Source organism: Pongo abelii, chromosome 9 (assembly GCF_028885655.2).
Source record: "Pongo abelii isolate AG06213 chromosome 9, NHGRI_mPonAbe1-v2.0_pri, whole genome shotgun sequence".
In the NCBI taxonomy this organism is placed as follows: Eukaryota; Metazoa; Chordata; class Mammalia; order Primates; family Hominidae; genus Pongo; species Pongo abelii.
This window is the reverse complement of record NC_071994.2, coordinates 19,003,435-19,028,005: the sequence shown is the minus strand read 5'-3', so window position 1 is coordinate 19,028,005 and position 24,571 is coordinate 19,003,435. Positions and strand designations below refer to the sequence as shown.

The 24,571-nt window shown below is 46.1% G+C and overlaps 1 protein-coding gene across 2 annotated transcripts in view; it reads left to right on the top strand.

Annotated features, from left to right (window-relative positions):
* The window catches only part of PTPRJ (protein tyrosine phosphatase receptor type J), a 190,323-nt gene that overhangs the window by 105,841 nt on the left and 59,911 nt on the right, over positions 1-24,571 (top strand). For both annotated transcript variants that reach the window (XM_054525741.2, XM_054525740.2), the window contains exon 2: positions 23,489-23,507. In XM_054525741.2, coding sequence (XP_054381716.1) covers positions 23,489-23,507 — 19 coding nt within the window. The remainder of the gene's footprint in view (positions 1-23,488; positions 23,508-24,571) is intronic.

Sequence of the window (24,571 nt, the reverse complement as noted above, 5' to 3'; positions counted from 1 at the left end):
TTCCCAAGTAGCTGGGACTATAGGCACACACCACCATGCCTGGTTAATTTTTGTATTTTTAGTAGAGATGGGATTTCACCATGTTGACCAGGCTGGTCTGGGACTTCTGGCCTCAGGTGATCCACCCGCTTCGGCCTCCCAAAGTGTTGGGATTACAGGCATGAGCCACCATGCCCAGCCCAGAAAGGACATTTAGATGTGGGGACCACTGCATCTTGCAGATGGGTAAACTGAGGTAGCGACAGGTGAAGGCTCAGTTACATTCATCCTGGGTCCCAGACTGTCTCCAACCTGTAGCCTGAAGCTTTGTTTCCTTGCTCCATAGCCCAGGATGACAGCAGTGACCTTCCATGGGATCTTTTCCTGGGATTTATTGAGCCACTGAGGTCATTGGCGTCAGGCCACCTGCATCTCGACTGACCAGTTATTCTTCAAGGAAGACACTGAGTGTGTGTTTTAGTTGCTCTTCTATAACTTCCGGGTGCTCTTCTCAGAGCAGCAGTGCTTTAAAAAATGTCTGTGTGTGTGTTTCCCCACTTTGAGCCACGAAATATGTTCAGTCTGTTTTTTTTCTAGTCCAAAGTATTTCCATATCATTGTGCACCTGGGGAAATGCATACTTTGATAGAAAATGGATAAAAAAGTTGTATTGGGAGAATTAAATGAACTAATGCATGTCAAGCACTGAGCACTTTGATTCAATAGTAATAATAATAATAATAACACAATGTAGCATTATGATAGTGTTATATCTCTTTAGCAATCTTGATAGTTGACTTGTATAATTCACAGTACAGAAGCTTATTCTAAAACTAAAATGCATTGGTTCTTCCTGTGTGCCAGGAACAGCAGTAAACTTTATGTCCTAAGATTAGTATGGTTGGAAATGCATGTGACAGTGGTTCCCAAACACTGGTGTGCAGATGGAACACAGCCTGTGAAGTTTTCAGCAGTCCTTAAAAAGAGATAAAGGATAAAGTGCTGAGATTCTTGTGAAGCTAAATGAAGCTAAATATTACTTGATTCAAATAATCATCCTTCAATGAGAATATGTCCTTCCTGTAGTTTTTGGAGGAAAATATTTCCTTTTGTGAGACAAAAGTGTTAGTAGGTGGTAAGTACTTTTTATTTGGCAAAGCAAAAAGTTGTGGCCCTCTGTCAACCCTTCACATTTTGGTGTGTGTAATGTTTGAAACTGCATTGGTCTGTAAAATCCCAAACCCAGGTAGATAAAACCAAGAAGTGACAGGGCTGGAAGGGATCTTAGGAATTAGTTCATAAAGAACTTCAGGCTCAGAGAAAGCATGTGAGTTGCCTAAGGTCACACAGCAAATCTGAAGCAAGTCAGGGCTAGAAACCCACAGAGGATGGTCATGGGCACTGGTTTTGAGTCATCCATTTGAACACACCTGTGTTCAGATTCTACCTCTGTTACTTATGAGCTGATTTCTTACCTGTGAAAGTGGGATACCTACCCAAGGGGTTCACGGGAGGATTTAATGAGATGATTTGGATTAGGAAAAACTGGCAAATTTCCCCTTGCTTCTTCTCCCTGCCTTCCCTTTACCTGTTAATAAATAGATCCTTGTGATAGGTCAGGGAGCAGCATCAGCTAGAAGGGCTTTGTTTTCAGCAAGGTCCCTGCATGTACAATTACAATCCTAAGTAATATCAGCTGTTGCTTGCGTTGGTTTCTCAGCTCTCTCTTGGTGATCTCTCTCTTTAGCTGTTGAATGAGTTCAAAGATCTAGGAAGAGCTTTGAAACCCCTCTACCAGCATTTCTGTCTCCAGTCCCAGCACAGGTCTTTGGAGGATGAGATGAAAAGGGTTTTGCCCAGGGTCAAATGCTGTGTACACAGCTTGGTCACTCTTCCCTTTCTTGAGATGACATGTCCCCTTCTTGGAGACCCAAGATGATTGACAACAATAACATTCCTTTATAACGTTTTCTTCTCGTCTAGAGTACTGGGAGGCCACCTTTTAACAGAGATATCACAGAGTAGCAAGCATGCAGACATTCTCATGACATCCTGGCAGATTTCAAGACCAAAGAACATCCCATGTTCCCTCTTGAAGGCTTGTAATAACTGCCATAAATTATCTTGTGGGAATGGAGTGGCCCTGGCCTAAGCTGTGCTGTACCGGGCTCTCCTGGTGACAGTTTTAGTGGCTGCATATGTTTGCAGAACTTGGCAAACAGCCCCAAACGCTCCTGGCTTGCTGCCACAGGATTGTCCTTGAGACTTGGGCACAGTGATGTGTGAAAAATGCCCACCTTTGCTCTTGGTGTCCAGTGGGCCTTCTATGGGCCCTCTATAGAGGTCATCACCTGGGGATTCCTGACTCTGGCCAGGTCCTGAGGTCTTTCCATGTTACTCTCCATGTTACTTGAGTATCTGCTTCTTATGGCTCTTGTGTTCTGCAGGACGGATGAGCTAGGTACCCAGGTTAGGTCTGTTTGTGCACAAGGCTGTCTCCTTCTCCCGCTCCTTGGTTTCTCTACTGAGGCTTTGTTGTGCTTGACTCAGGGTGATGTTAGCAAATGCACTCTCCACCCTGCCGTGCCACATTAAGGAAATGCGTGTTGTATTGGCTTCTGCCAAGTCAGCTCACATGCTTTGTTTTAGTGACTCTGCGAAGAGTTCATCATCTATTATTTATTCAGGTAACACACTTCTATCTCTTAATTTCGGTGCTACTTCCATTTTTAATCCCTGGTCAGCATGCTGTGCGGCCAGGAGGGCTGCCTGTTGTCTTTAAGAACCACTTTGAACATTTTTGCTTTGGTTATTTATTCATACCAACATGTTGTTGTTAAATGGCGTGAAATAAAACCTCATTTTAAAAAGAAGTTGTAAAAGGAAGCTATGTCCTGTGTGGAAATCATGACAAGCACAGAAGCATGTTACAAAAAATAAACATTAGCCAGGAGCGGTGGCTCACACCTATAATCCCAGAACTTTGGGAGGCCAAGGTGGGCAGATCACTTGAGACCAAGAGTTTGAGACCAGCCTGGGGAACATGGTGAAGCCCATCTCAACTAAAAATACAAAAACTATCCAGGCATAATGGCGCAGGCCTGTGATCCCAGCTACTCAGGAGGCTGAGGCAGGAAAATTGCTTGAACCCGGGAGGCAGAGGTTACAATGAGCCGATATTGCGCCACTGCACTCTAGCCTGGGCGACGGAGCGAGACTCCATCTCAAAAAAAAAAAAAAAAAAAAAAACTCCACACACAACAAAAAATAAATATTGCCTGTTACCTATCACCTGAGGAGCCCATTGTTTATGGTTGTGTGTCTTCTCAGTCTTTTAAAAAATGTGTTAAAAAATTTAGTTGTCATAGTGTCCATATATAAATTTTTAAGTGGAGTTGATAGATTTCATTTGAAGGGCTGCTGTGTCATAAATGTAAAATGCTTAGCAAGGTGCTTGGCATCTGGAGCTGTTCACAGTAAATGGAAGGAATTTTTATGGAGGGTGTAAGGTAGAGTGGGCTCCTGAGCCAGACTGCCCTGTTCCAGGCCTGGCTCTGCTATATCTGGCTGCTAGAGCCTCGAGCCAGCGATTGAAGTGCAGTGCCTTCATTTCCCCACCTGTAAAATGGGGGTAATTATCATATACCCCAAAGCATTGTCATAAGGATTTAATGAAATATCCCATATGAGATCCTTAGAGCACTGCTGCCAGATGGTCATCTCATAGTAGGAATTGGTTGTTATTATTCAGGAAAATGTTGGAAAATACATCTTTAAACAAAGCTGGTGTTCAGTCCCCTCCCTCCCCCCAACCAAGGAAACTCTCTTTAATTCCCAGTCTACTGTGTGATTCAGTGCTGGCCTGGGAGCAGCCCTTGAGGGCAGACACAACACTTGTCCCCTACCCAGCGCAGCACCTGCCCGTGCATCCTTAGCTGATGAATGAGGCTCACAGCCCCAGGCGCCCTGCATCCTTCCCTTCCTCCTGGTACCCTCTTTTGTCTCCTCCAAATACTTGCTACTCAGGCTTCAGGGAGGAAGTAGGAAGTAGGAGGTGGTTTCTCCCTCCCAGACCCCCAGCTCACACTGGTCTTGAAGGGCCTGGCATCTGACAGAGCCTGGTGGCTGGTTTTCACGTGTCTCCTGAAGCCACCCCTAAGGAGAAGGCTTCGATGTCATCTTCTGGTCAGAGCTGAGCACAGTGGCCCTCTTCAGAGACAGATCCGTGCAGCAGGATGGCACCTCTGTTGTCCTCCCAGACCAGCAGTAGGTACACGTGGGCTTCGCAGGCTGTTTTCTGCCCTGGAATGCTGCTGTTTTTTAGACCCGGCATACCTCAGTGTCAGAGAAGGCTGGTTTGTTTGAAATGGTCAGAATGTCATAAATACCTTATGATGAACATTTTCCCAGTTCGCTTAAATTCGAGAGGCCAGGAGTGCACCTTTCCCTTTCCTGAGAAGAGCATGGGCCACTGGCTTTTCCATCTTTGGTTCTCTCGGGTGCCTGTGCCCTGGAGCTGTCCGTCCCCTGGTCCTGCCCGCCTGGTCCTGTGGCCAGCACTCTCCACTGTGAGTCATTCAGGCCCAGTCCTTGTCCTGGTGGTGCATCTGCCTCATGATGTCAAGCATTGTGGGAAAGGCACCCAGCCTGCCCCACTCCAAAGGATGAGTATGGGGAGGTGGTGGTGCTTCTCAAACCCAAGGCTGTTTGTCATACCACATTCCGAAGACTTCAGATGATGGCGTTTACCTGTTTGCCTAGGAGGGGTTCTTCAATCTGCAATCCAGCGAACCCCTCCTTGATGAAAGGCGGAAGGTGTGTGGGCTTTTAGGGAACAATTGTGCCCCGAGGAGGAAGGCGGGGCAATGTTAGGAGCCTCTGTGCCTTGGAGCTGCAGGCGAGTTGTCTGGTCTTGGGTGATTCCCTTCCTATGTTTGCATCTCGATTTTTCCTCTTGTAAAATGGAGCTGAGAGCATCCCTTATGTCACAGGAATGTCATTAGGATTACTTAAGGTGTTGGAATGTTTCCTGGCCTAGGGGAAGAGCTCAGTAGAAGCTTGCTGTTGCACTAATATCATTACTATCCCAGATTTGCATTTTCTTGTTATTTCCCTGTTAGGCATTAAGTGTGTGAAAGTGTGTGTGTATATTTAAAAGGTCAAAGTAAAATTCTTTAGAACCTTAGGGCAGGATAGCTCTTGTTTAGTTAGGGGCATTTGGTGACTGCTGGAGAAGTCACCTACCCCGCTGATCTTACAATTACTGTCTGCTTAAAGGCAGCTCTTGACTTGGCCTTCTTTAGGGGAAAAACATGTAGTTTATGCCAACTTTTCTTTTCCCTTTCTGCTCTGGATTTGACCTTTTGTTCCTTCAGGTGATTGAAAAAATTCTGAAAGTCACCTGTTTCCTCAGAATTGGTTTCAAGACAAGACTAAGTGAACCAACAAGAATGAAGTCAGCTTTTTGGAAATACCTCCCAAGAGGCCTTGCTGTTTATGCAGGACTGTTATTTCAAAGGATGGTGTCTCCTCCCCAACCATAAGAACGATCCAAACCTGTTTTCTGGGGCCCAGAGTTTGCTGAGGATAGGACTGGGCTGAAGCTTTCATTGCTGGTCTGTAGGGTAGAGGTAAGCCTCCCCTGTGAAACTGGTAGGTTACAGGCTTTGGCAGCATGAATTGTTATTTCTGGAGTCCCCTGGGTGCTGTTTAGAAATGCAGCTAGGTGGCTGGGTGCGGTGGCTCATGCCTGTAATCCCAGCACTTTGGGAGGCCAAGGCAGGCAGATTACTTGAGCTCAGGAGTTCGAGACCAGCCTGGGCAACATAGTGAAGCCCCAACTCTACAAAAATACAAAAATTAGCCAGGCATGGTGGTGCATGCCTGTAATCCCAGCTACTCAGTAGGCTGAGGCAAAAGAATTGCTTGAACCTGGGAGGCGGGGGTTGCAGTGAGCCGACATCGCGCCACTGCACTCCAGCCTGGGCCACAGAGCAAGATTCCATCTCAAAAAAGAAAAAGAAAAAAAGAAATGCAGGTAGGTGCTTCTAGCTACTGCTGTGGGATAGCAAGGTAGTTACCAAACTGATAAGGGTAGCATCTTACTTACTGCTGAAAAATTCAGTGTCTTTTTTCTTTTTTTTGAGACAGAGTCTTGCTCTGTTGCCCAGGCCGGACTGCGGTGGCGAGATCTTGGCTCACTGCAACTTCTGCCTCCTGGGCTCAAGATATTCTCTTGCCTCAGCCTCCCAAGGAGCTGGGATTATAGGCACTCGCTACCACACCCGGCTAATTTTTGTATTTTTAGTAGAGACAGGGTTTCACCATGTTGGCTAGGCTAGTCTCACACTCCTGACCTCAGGTGATCCACCCACCTCAGCCTGCCAAAGTGCTGGGATTACAGGCGTGAACTACTGCGCCGGGCTTGAGTTTGACTTTTTGAAAATATTCCACCTATAAGTGAAGTTGTGCAGTGTTTGTCTTTATGTGTTTAGCATATTTCACTCAGCATAATGTCTTCCAGGCTCTGATGGGCACTTGGCTTGTTTCCATGTCTTGGCTATTGTGAATAGTGCCGCAATGAACATGGGCAAATTGCCGTGTTGAGTTAAGGAAGCTCTTTTCCAGTCTGAGTTTGCAAACAGCTTTTCATATATGAGCGTTGAATATTATCAAATGCTTTTCTGCGTTCACTGAGATGACTTTATGTGTTTAAAAAAATCTGATGCTGTAATAAATGGCCTATATTTTCTATTTTTAAACTACTCGTGTATTCCTGGTATAAATCAACTCAGTGTGTTACTCTCGTTTTTATACGTAGCTGGATTCGTTTTCACTAATATTTTGTTTGGGATTTTTGCCTCAGTGATCATGTATGTGATTGCTCTGTAACTTTTCATTCACATTTTGTCCTTGTCTGTCTTGGTATCAAAGTTATATTGGCTTCATAGAATGAGGGAAATGTTTATCCTTCTAAAAAAATTATTTAATAGAGTGGTCTAAGATGAGAGTATAAGTGAGTAAACTTTCTCAATCAAATAGTTTGTGATATGTTTCAGGAATTTCATTAGATGTTTGGTTCAATTTTTAGAACATTTCTTTTTATTATTTAAAACTTTTAGCATTGGTGACCATCCATGTGCTGCTTTTATTGCCGGCTTAACTTGTTTTTATGACATCTTCAGGAAGAAAACCTCTGCCTTCTATTTAATGGAGATGAATTGTTAAACTTTTACCATTTGCAACTATACATCTCTGTGAGTCAGACTTTTATTGATCGTGTACAACTAAATGAAACCCGGAAATGAAGGAAATGTAACAAGCGATTTTATGTATTTTTTGTTTGCTCAAATTGCCTTTTTAAAGTAGATTGATACTCTATAATAAATAAATGTTGTGAATTTGGAATTTTCAAATTAAGGCTTACTAGTAATGTTATCTATTTTATCTGAGTTTATTTGGGTTTCTTATAAAATGTAATTTCTCAAGAAGATTTTGCTGCCCTAAAAAAAAAAAAGAAAAAGAAAAAGACAAAAAGGGAAGCCACTGGTTGCTAATGGCTCCTGCGGCTCTGACGATCCTTGATGAAGTGTTCTTTGATTAAGTGTCAAGATGAGTGGTGCAGACCTTTGACAGACACATGATTGTGGTTGGAGAAAGCCCAGCATTAACTGCTGACCTTGCCATCTGTGAGCAGGTGTTGAATGAGCTCAGTTCCCTCCCAGCCCTTCTTTTTCCCTGGTGGGTCATTGGCTCCTGAGTAAGATAGATGCATGCAATAGAAGAGCTGTTAATAGCATTTACTCTTTCTTAATCCTTATTAATCCCATTCATATTTCAGTGTCTGAAACTTGGCAGGATGTCAAGAAGCCACAGTGCAAGTAGGGAAATTTTTCTTTGAACAGCAAGGACCAAGTACAATGTTCCCCTGATATTTAATTTGCTAAAACATGTAAGAAGAAGAAAGTTCTTACATTGTTAGGTCCCAAAGAGAGTGCCACCAAGCAACCTTGCCAAAACCACCTTGCTGGAGCTTCTTACTATCTTTTTTTAGCGAATGGCAATAAAGTCATTTTGTCAAGCTAACCAAGTACCATAAGGAGATCTTTGTGACATAAGTTTACCGAGTGGGGAAATAACTTTGACAGGGGTTGATGTCCGAAATGAAGTGTTGTCTGTCTGATGTCGAGCCTGTGGGGAATTTGAACCTTGCACTCTTTCCTGATAAGACATTAGCCTCTGCGTGGGCTTGTTGGCCCAACCTTTTGATTAACTGGACCTATTTTCTTGCAGATCTAATACAAGGATTTGGAGAACCCCAGTAAAATGCTGGAGGGACTTAGACTCTGATCCCTATTGGGATGTGTCAAATTGGAGATTTGGTGGGCTTTTCTGCCGTGTTTACTGCGATGGGTGTGTGTATTTGAAGTCTGTGTGTGGCCTTTAAGGATGTGTTTGGTGCGCAGAAGTTCTGGGTAACAGAGAGGCTCTCAAACGTTAGATTTTGGATTAGACTTTGGGTCAACTTCAGGGTAGCAAGAGGATGGATGCCCGAGAACATGTTTTCTCCGACTTCCTGGCCCGTGTCTTCTAAGTTCTGGGTAGTGATGGGTCTTTGGAGGGGCAGCCCTTTCTGCCACGTGAATCTTTGCCCAGCCCTGAGGGGATGAGGGCTGGCCAAGGGAGCCAGGCCACGGTCAGAGAGAAGGCTGAGGCTCCTTGAGGAGCATTTGGAGTTTGAGTCAGTTGTGTCTTTTAAAAAAATTACCCATTTTGGACTTGTCTGTGGAAGCAATTAGAGAGATCACAGGACTGTTTCTGATTCCCAATTCTGTCCAGTGTCTATTCAGAAAAATAGAAAACAGTCAACTGGAACAGGGGATTATTTGAGCACACACAGAGTCCTGTTGTCTCAGCAGCGTGCCCTCAGACAATTTGCCTTTTAGTGAAGTTTAAGCCCATGAAAGGAAATAAAAAGTGTTTTATTAGATGGCAAAGAAAGATGGACTGGACTTATGAGACTTTGAGAATTTTTGCTTTTTCTTTGTTAATGCAAACTTTGGAAGAGAGCAACTCTTTCTGTAATGCAATTTATTTGTACAATGTGGTAGTTATTGTTAATAGCTAATAATGATCTTCAACTGGGTAAAATACCATTGTGTGTTTGAGAGAGAGAGAGAGAGAGAGAGAGAGAGAGAGAGAAGAGTAGGAGGAGAGGGAGAATATCTTTTGTTCAAAGCCAAATGTTGCTACTTCTGAAGACGAGTGCACCTTATGAGTATAACCAGCTATAATGTTTATCAAACATATACCTTTTTTTTTTTTTTTGACATGGAGTTTTTGCTCTGTCACCCAGGCTGGAGTGCAGTGGCATGATCTCAGCTCACTGCAACCTCCACCTCCCAGGTTCGAGTGATTTCTCCTGCCTCAGCCTCCCTCGTAGCTGGGATTACAGGTGCATGCCACCACACCCAGCTAATTTTTGTATTTTTAGTAGAGACAGGGTTTTGCCATGTTGGCCAGGCTGGTCTTGAACTCCTGACCTCAGGTGATCCACCCACCTCGGCCTCTGAAAGTGCTGGGATTATAGGCATGAGCCACCACGCCCTGCCTCAAGCATCTACTTTGTACAAGAGCTTGCGGAAGTTCTTTCCTGCCACAGCCGTGGTTGGCCACATTGCTCCCCGATGAATATGTGAAAACTGACGCTTTGGGAGAATTGGTGGCTCACCCTTGGCATTCAGCTAGTGGGTTATGGGGCAGAGACTCAAACTCAGCCCTGACTCCCACAGCATTATTCTTTTTCTGTAAATTGCTCACTTACTCAGTTGATCACAGTTCATCGCCATTTACAGAATTTGTCTGCACCCATTGTGCCTTTTAAGTGTCGATTTTCTTTCCTAAAAGCACACAAAGCAAAGCACGGGCTCTGCAGTGTGACCCACCGTGTGCTGTGTGGACAGATGATGCCGGTCAGCAGGTGGGAAAACGATCTGCTAGGCGCTGGGTGGGGGCAGAGGATTGTTCTTCCTGACCTTGGTATGAAAACCGTGTGGAGTTCTTAGTGAGGACAATCACTCTTAGCCCAAATTCCTGCGAAGGCCGATGGGATTGCTTTTCAGATTTGTTGGATTGCTGGATTTGTTGAAGGGAGAACTGGAAGAAGCTATCAGAAGTTTACAGGGCATTGGAGGGAGACACTCCCTTTGGCCACTTTCTCCACCAAAACTATCCTGGTTTTAGCCCAACAGTTTCCCGCGCCCGCCCCCACCCCCACAACCTTGTTTGTTTAAAGACCATTAAAGAACGTCTTCAGTTTATTCTGGATTGAGTTTTCCTCAAACCAAACCACCCCTCAGTTCACCCCCTAGAGCTGTTCAGGCCCTTCCTGGGGGCTTGTGGCTGTGGCTGCCTCAGATCAGAGCAGACCCTGGGCTGCATCATCCTTCCACATTGTCTCTCTAAAGTACCTGAGGCCAATTGTTCTCAAACTTTGGAGAGGGTTTTGAGTCACCTCGAGAGCTGATAAAGAGCAGAGGCCCAGGCTGATTGAAGTTGAATAGTGCTGGGCCTTTGTTTTTACCAAGTTCCCTGGATGGTTCTGCTACCTCCTAGCCTGTGAGAACTACTCCTTTGTGATTTCTTGCCATTGAAATTTTTTCTCACCTTCTTCTTGGCTTGATTGCTCTTCTGTGTTCCTTCCTGCTGTCCAAATCAAATTTAATTTTCACACCCAGACCCTGTCCCTGCTCTCATCCTTCAGCCCACCCTCCTGTTCCCCATCCAGCCAGCCCCCCTGCCAGTCAGTTCAAGTGCTAGGCCTGGGGTATCGAGTCTCAGGCCAGTCCACAGACATTCCAGCTCCTGGTGGTAAGAGGTGAGTGCTGCGTGGACCCACTGAGGAAGGCTCTGGCTGTGCTAGGGGAGGGGAGTTTATGCTCGTCCTCATAGAAGGATGAGCAGGAATTAAGTGGGCAAAGGAGGGAGTGAGGAAGCTCTCACTTTCTAGGTAGTAGGACCAGCATGAAGCAAGGTAGAGGATGACAGCATGGCTCATTCAGGGAATTTGAGGTATGTTGATACATGGAAAAATGTACCTGAAATGTGAGTCCTGCTTTTGTGACTCAGCCTTTCCTTTACAGAAGCATTGATTTTCATCTGTTGTTTTTAAAAATAGTGTGTATGTTGAAAAGTTCAGAACAAGATCAAGTGGAGACATAAAATGGTAAGATGTGAAAATTTGTTCTTGCCAAATTAAATGGTTCCGCCTGAAGAAAATTTTTTTTTTTTTTGAGATTGAGTCTCACTTTGTTGCATGGGCTGGAGTGCAGTGGCATGATCTCAGCTCACTGCAACCTCCACCTCCCGGGTTCAAGCAATTCTCCTGCCTCAGCCTCCTGAGTAGCTGGGACTACAGGCGTACACTGCCATACCCGGCTAAGTTTTTGTATTTTAGTAGAGATGGGGTTTCACCGTGTTGCCCCAGGCTAGTCTCAAACTCCTGAGCTCAGGCAATCCCCAGCCTCAGCCCCCCAAAGTGCTAGGATTACAGGCATGAGCCACCGCACCCGGCCTGAATTTTTTTGTTTGTTTGTTTATTTATTTTTGCTTTTGCTGGCCTTTAAGCAACCCAAGACTAGGGGGCTTTCACTCCATCCCTAGAGAGCTCAAAGGGCCTGACTTAGGGGACACAGTCAGTGAAGGGGATGAATGAATGAGTTTCAGACCCAGGTGTTCTGGATAAGTCACTTTACCTTTCTGGGCCTTTTTCCTCAACTCCAAACAGAGGATGTCGGTATAGACAGTCCCTAGGATCTCGTCCCCTTTATGACTGATCACACAGTTCCACTGCTTGCCCTTGAGGCTTTGGTGTCCACGCATGCCTATTCAGCCTGACCCACGAGAGGCCAGGCCAGCTCTGTTCCAGGCCCTGAAAATCCCATTAAAACTCCACTCACCAGCCAGTTCCCTGGGGGTGCTGAATGAGCTCGTGGAGAAGGCCACGAGCTAGGCTCTGGTGGGTAGGAAGTGTGTAACTTCTCTTACCTCAACAGTTTCTACTGTAACTAGCAGGATAAGGTAAATCTATGGAAATGCAAGGCTTATGCCGAGGCTCACAGAGTGGGCCAGGCTGCATATGTCCTGGACACCACAGGGCCTGCTTTGAGAAGGCAGCTGTGGTCCCACAGCCTTGACCACCAGGCACCATCCTCTGTTGCCAGTGGACCCACATTTCAAATCATTTTATCTCCTAAATAACCTGTATTCATTTGTTCCTTCCCATGTCTTATCCACCAAAAATCTCCAATTGGAAATTCAGACAAGGATTGAGACCCTGTGTTCTTAAATTGGGTTGATTGAAATCTAGAAACAATGGTAGTAATAACAGAGTTATCTTCTCTCGAACATCTGCCTCATGCCTGATGTTATTTTACTTAATTCTCTCAAGGGCTTGAGGAGAGTCCTGCCATAATCCTTCCTTTCAGAAGGGAAGATTGAAGTTTAGCTCAGATCTCAAGCTAGTAATCATCAGAACCAGGATATAGAATCAGGACCAGACCACATGGTCCCTGCTCTGAGCTGCTGCGGGTCCATCCCTGTGGCTCTGTCCAGGGTAAACGGATGATTTAGGGGAAGGGTCAGCAAACTATAGCCCATGGGCCAAATGTAGCCACTGCTTGTTTTTGGGTGGCCCAAGAGCCAAGAATAGTTTATACATTTTTAAATGGGTGGAGAAGAAAAATCAACAAAGAGTAATGTTTCATGATGCATGAAAGTTACATAAAATACACATTTAATGCTTGTAAGTAAAGTTCTATTGGAACTCAGCTACAGTCGTTAGTTTACATATCATCGATGGCTGGTTTCACAGCACAAGGGCACAGTTTAAAGCCTGCCAGGCCTAAAATGTTTACTGTCTGGCCTATTACAGAAGACGTTTGCTGACCCCTGATTTAGGACATTCATGAGGCTTGATGAGATGTTGAAAATCACCTGTCTCCTCCTGTCACTCTCTTCTGATTGTGGGTAGGCTCTGGTGCACCAGCTCTCCAGTGATCTCCTATCTGATGCTCAGAGTTCTTTTTCCATTGCATGGATGTCAAATAAAAGTGTCTGCTTTGTGGCATTTCTGGCTTGAGAGTACCTGCCCAATGTGATTTGCCAAGATGTCATTTTATCAAAAGTCTTAGGATGACTGGATGGGTTTGCCTTGAATTTATTTTGCCTTTGCTGATGGTTGTATTTAGGTTATCGTTGAAAAAGGATTGCAGAACAGCCGGAGTTTCCTGTGCTGTCTGAATTGAAGTCGAATGATGCCCTAACTTTTAAATGAAAGGGACTGTTGTAGGCAGGAGACTGTCTAAGAGCTGACCTATCACCACCACCTGAGATGTCTGAGCCCACCCTTGGACTTTCTTGGCACATGGGGAAGAGGGGGCCTGGGTCCTGGGCTCCCAGCTAAACTCGGCAGACCCCACTGGCAGGTGTGTGTTGTGGGGGTGATAGAGGCTTTGTGGAGGGCATTGAGCTCCTTGGGTGGAGGTGGGGTGGCTGCCTTGGGGGCTCAGTGCAGCTCTGGCCATGATGGACAGAAGGAGACAAGAATGTCGCTTCTTGTTCTGAGAACTTCAGCCCAAGTTCCTCCTTTCATGCAGCAGAATCCAAGACACTGACTTGCCCCTGTCTGCTGTTCAGGCAGGCTTCTGTGTTGCAGAGATACCTTCTGGCCCTGCTTTATGTTAGTGAGGCAGCTCACCTCTCCCGTGTTTCACTGCTCGAACTCTCCTTCCCAAGGCCATGCTAGTGGCAGTGATTACAATAATAGCTACTATTTATTGTGTGCCCCTCGTATGCTAAGTGCTTCATGTAGATTATATAATTTAATACTTGTCACAACAGTCTTATGAGGTAAATACTGTATATATATTTAAAAAGACTATTTTTAGAGCAGTTTTAGGTTCACAGCAAAATGTAGAGGAAGTTTCACAGAGATATCCCAAGCACCCCTTGCCATTTTCTCTTAGTTATGAAAATGATCAGATGGGCTGGGTGTGGTCCCAGCACTTTGGGAGGCCGAGGCGGGTGGATCACCTGAGGTCAGGAGTTTGAGACCAGCCTAGCCAACATGGTGAAACCCTGTCTCTACTAAATACAAAAAATTAGCTGCGTGTAGTGGCACATGCCTATAATCCCAGCTATCTGGGAGGCTGAGGCAGGAGAATTGTTTGAACCTGGGAGGTGAAGGTTGCAGTGAGCCGAGATTGTGCCATTGCACTACAGCCTAGGCAACAAGAGCAAAACTCTGTCTCAAAAAGAAAAAAAAAAAAAAAAAAGGTCAAATAGACTTCCAGGTGCCCATGTCTCAGGTTCAGTACTGATCCGCATTTTACCCATCTTTGCTTCAGCTCCCTCCTGTCATTGCTCATTGCTGAGAGTGGGTAAGTGGCTTTCTCAGGTTCCTGTAGCTGGTAGGATCCCGCTGTCCTCAAAGTTCCTGCACTCAGTGGCTGATGGTGCCAGATGACTCCCCCTTTTGGGGTCCAGGACATTTGCTGCTGTTTCTAAAGCCCCTACTGTGTGCTGCTAATCCCCTCACCAAGCTTGCAGAGCGGATGGTAACTGACAGGTGAAAAATGCAAGAAGTTAGGTCACTGGTCTGGGGACATCCTGCTAATAGGTGGTGGTGCCAGGCTTCAAACCCAGGCCTGACTTCAAGTCCTGCGGCTTCTCTGCCCCACCCTGTCTCTGTCCTCCTTACCTCTGTAGTGTGGTGGGACTCGGTGGGGTGGTCCTTTGACTGTGGGAACTTCTGTTTGCAAAGCCTTGGAAGGACCCGGGTGACTGCAGATAGTTCCGTGAGAAGCATCTGGGACTGTTGACCTCACTGCTGATCTTCCTCGTGGGCCTGTGATAGGGCTAACCCTTGGCTTTCTGGCCAGAGTGTAGACAGAGACCCGATTAGCATTTTGTGGTCAGTCAGAGGCAGTTTGTGAACCTGGAACTTGGAAGCTGGTGTCCTCCTCTGGGAGGGATGTAGAGCCTGGGGAACCAGGAAGGCATGGATTGAATATACACCCAGCTGGGCAGTGGGGAAGGGAGGATTCCATGGGGAGCTAGCCCTGAACACAGCAAGCATTTGGTAAATGGTGCCTGTTAGTTGTTTTTACCCGTATTCTAAGGTGGATGAGCGGCGCCGGAGAGAACTGGTAGGATTAATGGAGTGGTTTCATTATTCAGATTTAAGTGCATGCAACCAGAATTCTTCAACTGAAGCACTGAAACTCTCTGCCCTGATTTTTGCTCTTTTTTGGGGGTCGTGGTGGTGGCAGTGTGAGGGGCCGGTTCGTGAGTGAGGAGAAAAGGTAGTGGCAGGCAGAATGGTACATTTTATATTCACATCGTGCACATTATTCACACCTGACATGGGCCAGAAATCCTCTCCTAAGAGAGACACTTAGAAAGTAAACAGTTTGTTAATCATTTCAACCTGTGGACTTTGGTTGCAAGGTGCACTTTGATCAAGGGTTACAAACACCAATGTCTTCAGGGACATTTGGGGACATAAATAAGTGGAATGGACAAAAAGATGGAAAGGCATACTGCCTCTCAGTCTTTCGCATGCTCATGTTTGATAGAGAAAATCAACAGCGTGGGGGCAGTGTTGCTTGGCAACTGCCATTTGTCCTCAGCGTTGGGGTGACATTACTAGGGAATGGCTGTGAACTCCAAGCACCTCCCCCCGGGAAGCGAGGCTGACACTCAGATCCAATTCATGTCTTTAATGTGGCCAGATGTATTTCTGAGAAGCCAAAAAACAAGATTTAAAAAATGCTATCTCCATAATTTTTTTTTTTGAGACAGAGTTTTGCTCTTGTTGCCCAGGCTGGAGTACAGTGGTGTGATCTTGGCTCACTGCAACCTCTGCCTCCCAGGTTCAAGCGATTCTCCTGCGTCAGCCTCCCAAGTAGCTGGGATTACAGGCCACCATGCCCAGCTAATTTTTGTATTTTTTTTTTTTTTCAGTAGAGACGGGGTTTCACCATGTTACAGGCCAGGCTGGTCTTGAACTCCCTTGAACTCAGGTGATGCACCTGCCTCAGCCTCTAAAAGTGCTGAGATTACAAGTGTGAGCCACTGCACCTGGCTTCTATCTCCCTAATTTTTAAATACTTAAGATTTTAAGACACATCACAGGTCAAGCAATGCATGGCAGTGGGCTAGATTCAGACAGGGGAGCCTCAATTTAGGACCCCCAGATTTATCATACAAGGTAGAGGAAGGGTTCAGATAGGGACTGGGGATTGCCAACTCTGACCCTCTCTTCAGATGAAGAGATTATCCCTGTGGAGGAATCCAGGATTTGTATTTTAGTCTTGGTACTGGGCGTTCTGGGTTGAGCTGCTAGACCATTCTGGGACGAGTTGCTAGACCATTCTGGGACTTACTTTCTTCCTCCATAAAGTCAAAGGGTAGGTAGATCACACATTTTTAAAGTGTGCTCCTTGAGGTGTGTCAGGGGTTCCATAAGCATTTGCTTTCAGTTTTATTAAAAGCAACCTGCACTCTCAAATTTGAGTATATTTGAAATTGTAATGAGAGCAATTGCTCAGGATGGAGTGTGGTGGCTCATGCCTGCCCAGCACTTTGGAAACCTGAGGTGGAGGAAACCTTCAGGCCAGGAGTTTGAGACCAGCCTGGGAGATATAGGGAGACCCCATTTCTACAAAAAACAAAAATATTAGCTGGGTATAGTGGGACACGTGTAGTTTGAGCTACTTGGAAGGCTGAGTCTGGGGGATCGCTTGAGCCCAGGAGTTTAAGGCTGCAGTGAGCTATGATTGTGCCATTGTACTCTGACCTGGGCTACAGAGTGAGACCCTGTCTCAAAAAAACAAAAAACAAAACAAAAACAAACTAAAAAACAAAACAAACCAAAAAAACCAACCAACACATTTGCCCAAATAGTGAATCACATCAAATTTTAAAATTCACTGGAAACCATCTGCTTCTTAATTTGATTATACATCAATTATGTTCAAAGTAAAAAGCAAGGTAATTTGAAACAGCTGCTTTTATCCAGGTGTATACACGGTGTATACATACACAGATATGTATGAAATATGGAACTCTATACCCGTATGTATGGGTAGTTCCTAAGTTCCTCATAAGAGTCTTTTTGAGAAAATAGTTCTATTGCTAAAAATACCCAATGGAAACTTCTGGCCTGGGATTTCCAAGTTCACCCTCAGCTGTGCGTCTCAAAGTCCACACAGCCTCACCAAAATAGCCCTTCTGGGTACTTTTTTCTGTGTGCTCTTGGAAGAGGCCATCATGCCTCCAGCTCCCCAAGGGGGAAGATGAGCCAGAGGGATCTTTGCAGGGTGGTTGGTTCTCGTTCCTTCCACCGAAGCCTTCCATGGCATTTTTGGGACCTGGAATTGTGAATTATTCTGCCCCTTCCCCACAGTCCCTGATGACAGCATGAAGTTCAGAGAGTTTATTTGCAGATGAGGCAGGGAAGCCGGCCTGTTCTCATCTTGCTATGCTTGATGCCTTGTGCTTGGGGCACTGTTCACTGTGCTGCCTGCTGGCCTGCTTGTCCCTGCCTTTTGGACGGGAGATAGGCCACCCCACAATGCCACACCTGCCTTTGGGGAAGCTTTCGGGTGTTCATTGTCTGGCTTCTGAGTTCAGTGGGAGGGCCCACCCAGCCTGTCATTTTAATGATTTACCTTTGAGGAGCCAGTTTTATAGGGAGTTGTTGGATAATCTTCACAAGGCAGATAAATGGGAGAGCAGGAAGAATGATGGCCTTTCAGAGTTGAAATCTATGCTGCTCCAAATCCCATAAACTGCTATTTGATTTTAAACATTGCTTGAAGCAGTTCACATTTTGGTTAATTACGTCAGTGGGTAAAAATAACTATTGTCATATGGTGTGTGGGCTTGGCTTTAGAAGGATAAAGAGTCTATTGTTACCCATTGTGCTATTCAGTCACTTATTACCCATCCTTAAAAGCCCAACGTAGATAACAGAAAACCTGGAGAGCTTTGTCACTTGCTGAAATCCAGGTTGCCCTGTGACTTTACCCCCAAACACTGCTCCTTTTGAGAAACTTGTACAAGCTGCCTTAATTCAGTCAATTCAAATGGGTTGATGGGGGCTGTTCCCAAGGCCCAGGACAGGCAGGGGTTTTTGACCTGCAGCCCTGGAACTGCCTTTGGGTGTCATGGTCTCAGTTGAGACCTGCCCAGGGTTGAACCAGCTTAGTGCTCCCTGGGGGTGGTTAAGGTCAAGGACTTCAGGGGTCTGATTGACCTGGGGCTGAATCTTAGACTTGCTGTAAGATGCTCGGTCAGGACCTTAACTTTTCCAAGGCTCGGTGTCTACATCTGGAAAATGGGGATAAACACAGTTCCTCCCTGCTGGGATTATTGTAAGGCTTGAATGAGATGATAAATGCAACATCTGACATGCGATTGGACAGTAGCAAAGGGTTTATTATATTATTATAATATTATAATAAGTAGAATGGAACAGCATTCGATTCTCACACAGGGTCACTATGTCGTTTTCTCCCATTCTACCCCTGCATATTACCCTGAAGCACCCCCAAACCTCTCCCTCCCCATCCCTCAAGCCCCTCCCTTCCCATCCCCCAAGCTCACCAGGTCCTGGTGCACCCAGATCTTTCACTGCTTTTCTTGCCTGTGAGCTCTTGGGGAGTCAGGACCACCTTAAGTACCCTCTGCATCTTTGGCACCTAACCTGGGGCCTGGGGCCCTGCAGGGCCACAATTAGCAACATGGACAGCAGCATGGACGGAGAGGGGCTCAGAGCCTGGAGAGCTCCTAGGGGCTGGAGCAGTCACAGGAAGTCACCAAGTGAATTGAAGGGTGGTGGCTTTGGAGGTTCAGTGAGGCAAGAAGAAGGCTGTTAGCCTGGGAATTAAGGAACCTTGTATTGTTCGAGTCTCAGGACAACTCAGATATGGGATCTGTATTGCAGATGCCCCTGCGTCATTTTACAACTGATGAAACCAATGGCTCCACGAGACCCTCAAGTGCCAGAGCTCATGCGTGACAGTAGAAGTTGAACTAACCTCTTAACCACCCTAGTCCACACCTGTCAGAGCTTTCAGTGGTGATGTGATGGGAGCTCTGTGCTGCAGATCTCTGTGTGCTCCTGAGACTCTGCCCACCCGTCTCCACCTTCCTCTGCCCACCAGGAGGAGGCTGACCTTTATGTTCTACACCAGTGGGTGCCCTTGGCCTCCAGCTTCCAGTGGGCCAGCCTGGCGAGAGACCCTAGCTGGAGATGAGGAGAGGCAGCCTTGGCCTCTCTCCTTGCCCTTCCTCGCTGCTGCTACCCCAGGATTCTTGCCCGTCCCTTACTGGTTTTCCTTAACCCCACCCTCACCCTTGAAAACAGACTCTTTAAAACTCTCCTCACTCACCCTCATTGAGTGTGTCATCTGCTCCAGCTAGGATATTGGCTAATACTGCATGTTTCAGAAAGAGGAATTCACAGTTCTATTTATTTTTTTACTGTGGATTGAAGGGAGAGGCAACCAGGTATATGGATGAAGGAGTAGGGCCTGGCTGTCACCACTGGTGTTCACAAAAGGCCCCCATTTAAGGCCTCTTATATTCCAAATGAGGGGTTATAGGTCGAGTCAGGGCGTTGCTCTAACAGAAGCAAAACCAAAAATACACGGCAGTAGATACAACCCTGTTCTGGTACTTCCTAATTTTGTGTGTATGTGTGTGCACCTGGAGCTTCAAGAAATGAAAATGGAAATGGCCTGAGTGTTTCTCAGCCCTAGGATGAAGTTGTTTCTGTGATTTAGGGCTGGAGGTTATTAGGACTTGGTTTACAATATGCACAGTACAGAAGCGGGGAAGTCAAGATGCGCTGGGCAAGGAAACATCTTTACGTGACCCACAAAGAATGAAGCGGAGGGAAGAACCAGAAGTTATTCTGGTTTGCAGACTGGGAGACAGGTTTAATGACACAGTCATGTCAGAGAGAGGGGAAGGGGAGAATACGTAGGGGGTCTGTTTTGATGTGTATGTACATGTAGGATTTTCATGTAGAGGAGTTGGGGAAAATTTTAGAAGTTTTAAGTGTAAATGCAGCTGGTAAGATCCTTATGACTTAGTTTCTTTCTTTTCTTCTTTTCTTTTCTTTCTTTTTTTTTTTTTTTTAAAGACAGAGTCTCACTCTGTTGCCCAGGCTGGAGTGCAGTGGCGCGATCTCAGCTCACTGCAACCTCCGTCTCCCCAGTTCAAGCGATTCTCCTGCCTCAGCCTCCCAGAGTGCTGGGATTACAGGTGCACGCAACCACACCTGGCTAATTTTTGTATTTTTAGTAGACATGGGGTTTCACCATGTTGGCCAGGCTGGTCTGGAACTCCTGACCTCAGGTGATCCACCTGCCTTGGCCTCACAAAGTGCTGGGATTACAAGTGTGAGCCACTGCTCCCGGCCTTAGTTTTTGAGTGGGAAGAATCCAGTGTTCAGAGTGGACCACTGATGTCATAGCTGCAGGTTTGGCTGAATTGGGATGGTGCAGAAAGCCGTGTTAACCGTTTCTTTTTCTCTGAGGCCTGGAGGAGGATCCTTGTGACTGGAACCACAGTTGGGACTGGCAGTGGTTTTTCCTGCTGGCAAGGAAAAAAAAAAAAAAGAAAAAAGAAAGGGTTCGACTTATCAGCACAAACAAAGGAGGATGTGAAACTAGAACCATCTCTAGGGCAGTTCTAGCAATGAACAAGGCTGGAAGGCTCACCGGTGAGGGGTTTCCCCTCAGGAAAGGGGACAGAGAAGCTTCCACCTCCTGGGTAGCACTGGGTGTTCCTGGGTACATCTGGGTGACTAACGGGTTTTCTGCCACACCTGGGGTATATAGGGAAGTCTTTGGCCAGAACTGTGGGCTGTACTGCATTCTTCCCGTGTCTGTCACTGCTGAGTCCTGAGCTTGATCTCTTTTCTTAGTGTTTGCTCCTTTTGTCCAGCTATGGGGGCCAGCAGAAGCTTTGGGTCATCTGTACTAGTGACTTTGCTGTGAAGATGTAAGGGAGAGTGGTTGAGGTCAAGATCTGGGTTCTGGTTCTTGTGCCTCCTCTCTGGCTGTGTGTCCTTCAACAAGCCACTTACTGACTCTGGGCCTCCATGCCCTCTGCAACTGGGTTGTTGGTCTATTTAAATACTTGGAGAAAAAGCTGGGCGTGGTGGCTCATGCCTGTAATCCCAGCACTTTGGGAAGCCAAGGTGGGAGGATTGCTTGAGCCCAGGAGCTTGTGACCAATCTGGGCAACAAAGTGAGATCCTGTCCCCATACAGAAATAAAAAAATTAGCTGGGCATGGTGGTGCATGCCTGTAGTCCCAGCTACTTGGGAGGCTTAGGTGGGAGGATCGCTTGAGCATGTGGGATCAAGGATGCAGTGAGCTGTGATTGCACCACTGCACTCCAGCCTGTGACAGAGTGAGACCTTGTCTCTTAAAAAAAAAATTATGAAAATAAATTATTCAAAAAATACTTTGGAAAACAGTGCTGGGGAGAGTATGAGCTTCAGATTGCACATTGGTTTCTATCAGGAGGATCTGAGCCTCGGCGGTGTTACCTGTAAAATGGGGATAAGAATACCTCACAGGGTTGCAGTGAAGATGTAAGGATGATGATGATGACAACAGCAGCTCAAATAGATCATTTAACTTAATTCTCGCCAAAGCAAGGCAGATACAAAGATCATCCTGTTGGCAGATACAGACAGGGAGGGACAGAGAGGTTAATTAAGCAAGCTGCCTGCCCACAGTTACATGGCCAGAAGCAGTGGCACTGAACCACTTCCTTCAGGCGGTCTGAGTCCAGGTCCCAGCTCTTAGCCATCACTCCATGGTTCTGTGCTGAGACAAGGATGTAGAGAGCCCAGCACAGTGTCTCTTACATAGTAGGTGCTTAGTAAGTTAGAGTTCCTTTTTATCCTCAGAATGCGTTTGCAAGTATAGCCTCCCACAGTGCTTTTACTTTAATCTTTCCCCTTACTGGGCAAAAAAATGTTTGCTGCCCTGTGCGACTTGCCTAGCTATTGACTTCTCTTTTTTCTCCCTGTCTCCTATGATCTATCCTAGACTGTGGATTGAGGCTCAGCCTAGATTGAAGGGCAGGGGCTGGAGGAGGAAGATGAGCTGAAAAAGGGTAGGCCTGAGACGCGAAGGACTTGACTGTAGGGTGGAAGGTAGGAATGGGAAGTTTGAGAGTTGGAGGACCTGGGGGCAAGACTTTTCCCGTCTGGGCTCGTTCTTTCCTTCCCGTGCTGTTTATTGAGTGCCTACTGTGTCCACCATTCTAGGCACGGGGCATAGACAAGATCTCTGTTCTCGTGGAGCACACAGTGTGGTTGGAGGAGTCAGTGATGGACAGAGAGTGAGGGGTGTTGGTTTCCATGGCTGCTCGGAGAAGGACTTGCTGAGGAGGTGGCGTTTTGGGCAGGCCATGAAAAGGTCTGGGCAGAGTGTGTTTGTGGGAGGGAATAAATATGTAAAGGCTCTAGGGGAGAATCAGTTTCAAGAATGTGAGGGGGCAGTGAGACCAGAGGGGCTGGTGGGCTGTGGCTGAGTTTGAATTTTATTCTAAGTGTCATGGAAAGTAGGAGGACGGTTTTTTCCACCAGGGTCCTTTTTGATTATTTTATTCTTCGTGACGATCCTACTTAAAAAAAAAAAAAAATCTTATTCACCAAAAAGGTGTGTTTATGAAACAATAGAGTGTACAACCTTGAATCACTTTAGATTTTTAAAGTATAGGGAAATAATTGTGGATCACAGTGAATATCCTTAAGGGCTGCTCCCCTCCCCAGCTGACACTGTCAGCTAAACCTTTAAGGTCTCTTGTGTGTCAAGCATTAATTCTTCCCAAAGCTGCTTGACATGTGATTAAAAAATTTTACTGCCACCTACTGATGGAAAGAAGAAGATGAATTTTTGTACAATGAAAATCCCAAACCCAGTGGATTTCTTCTGCTGCACATCTGGTTTCCACTGTGCTGTCAGGACTGGGAAATGGGTCTGGGGAAGGGGTGTGCTGGGCTTGGTAACCCCTCCACCCAACCCCCCTTTTTTGGCCCTGACAATCTGGTCTCTGCTTCTGTGTCCTTCTGCTTCAGCTTATCGCACAGTGGGTGGAGGGAGGTGCTGACCTGGGGAGTTGCTCCGGGGAGAGGGCTGGAGGTGGGGGATGTGTCTGGGGAGAAACACTGGGCACTGGGAGTCAGCAGCCGCCAGCCCCCACATAACCCAGTTAATCCTTTGTAATTGACCCCGAGGTTGCAATGATTCCCCGTGTTTAATGTCCCAAGATGGCCTAACCCTGACCAGCAGACCTTTGCTTAATGTGCTTCTTGCCACCCCACCCCCATTATTAAATCCTCAACTGCTTTATTTCTGATTTGCATTTTCCATGGCTGAATGAATCTGCTGACTTCCGTTTTCTTTTTCTGTTTCAGATCCTGTGCGCAGGTGGCAGTAAGTACCCTTTTCCTCTCTATTCTTGTGTTGTTCGCTACTGCCCCCTAATGGACACACAGCAACATTAACAGCAATGTGAAAATGCTAATTTATTAAAACCTGCTCGGTTTCCAATTTTTCTTTTTCTTTTTCTTTTTTGAGTTGGAGCCTCGCTCTGTCGCCCAGGCTGGAGTGCAGTGGTGCCATCTCGGCTCACTGCAACCTCCGCCTCCCGGGTTCAAGCGATTCTCCTGCCTCAGCCTAGCGAGTAGCAGGGATTACAGGCATGTGCCACCATGTCCGGCTAATTTTTTGTATTTTTAGCAGAGACGGGGCTTCCCCATGCTGGTCTTGAACTCCTGACCTCAGGTGATCCGCCCGCCTTGGCCTCCCAAAGTGCTGGGATTATAGGTGCGAGCCACCACGCCCGGCCCCAATTTTTCTTTAGAAGTAGGAGTGAGGGTGGAAACAACAAATGAAAGAAAAAATTTTAATTAATTGTGCAATCATGATGAAAATTTATATTTTCTGTAATTTTTTTCTAGCCTCATCTGTGGACGATTTAACTTAGCTGAAATTGTAATACGTTATTTGTATATTGTTTATGTGCTGTTATCCTTTAAGTATTTTCTTGTGTTGCTACATTGCCCTTTTGTTGCTACATTGCTACATTTAAAGAATGGTGTGGAAGGTCGGCATAACCTTTGGAAAACGAGACCTGGACTCCCGCATGTTTTGCTTTCATGCACAGGGCTGAGTCCCAACTGCTGACAGTGCTGGTTCATTCCCTGGTCTGTAATAAAATGAGAAAAATAAGGATATGACTAGAAGTTTTTTAAGGAAGCTTAAATATACTCAGTTGAAAGCACCATCCATCCCGGGATTATGTCCTTACTAGTTTTTTGGTCATAAAACATTTCTATAAGAATTGAAGGCCAGGCGCAGTGGCTCACGCCTGTAATCCCAAGACTTTGGGAGGCTGAGGCAGGCGGATCACCTGAATTCAGGAGTTCGAGACCAGCCTGGCCAACATGGTGAAATGCCGTCTGTACTAAAAATACCAAAAAATTAGCCAGGCATGG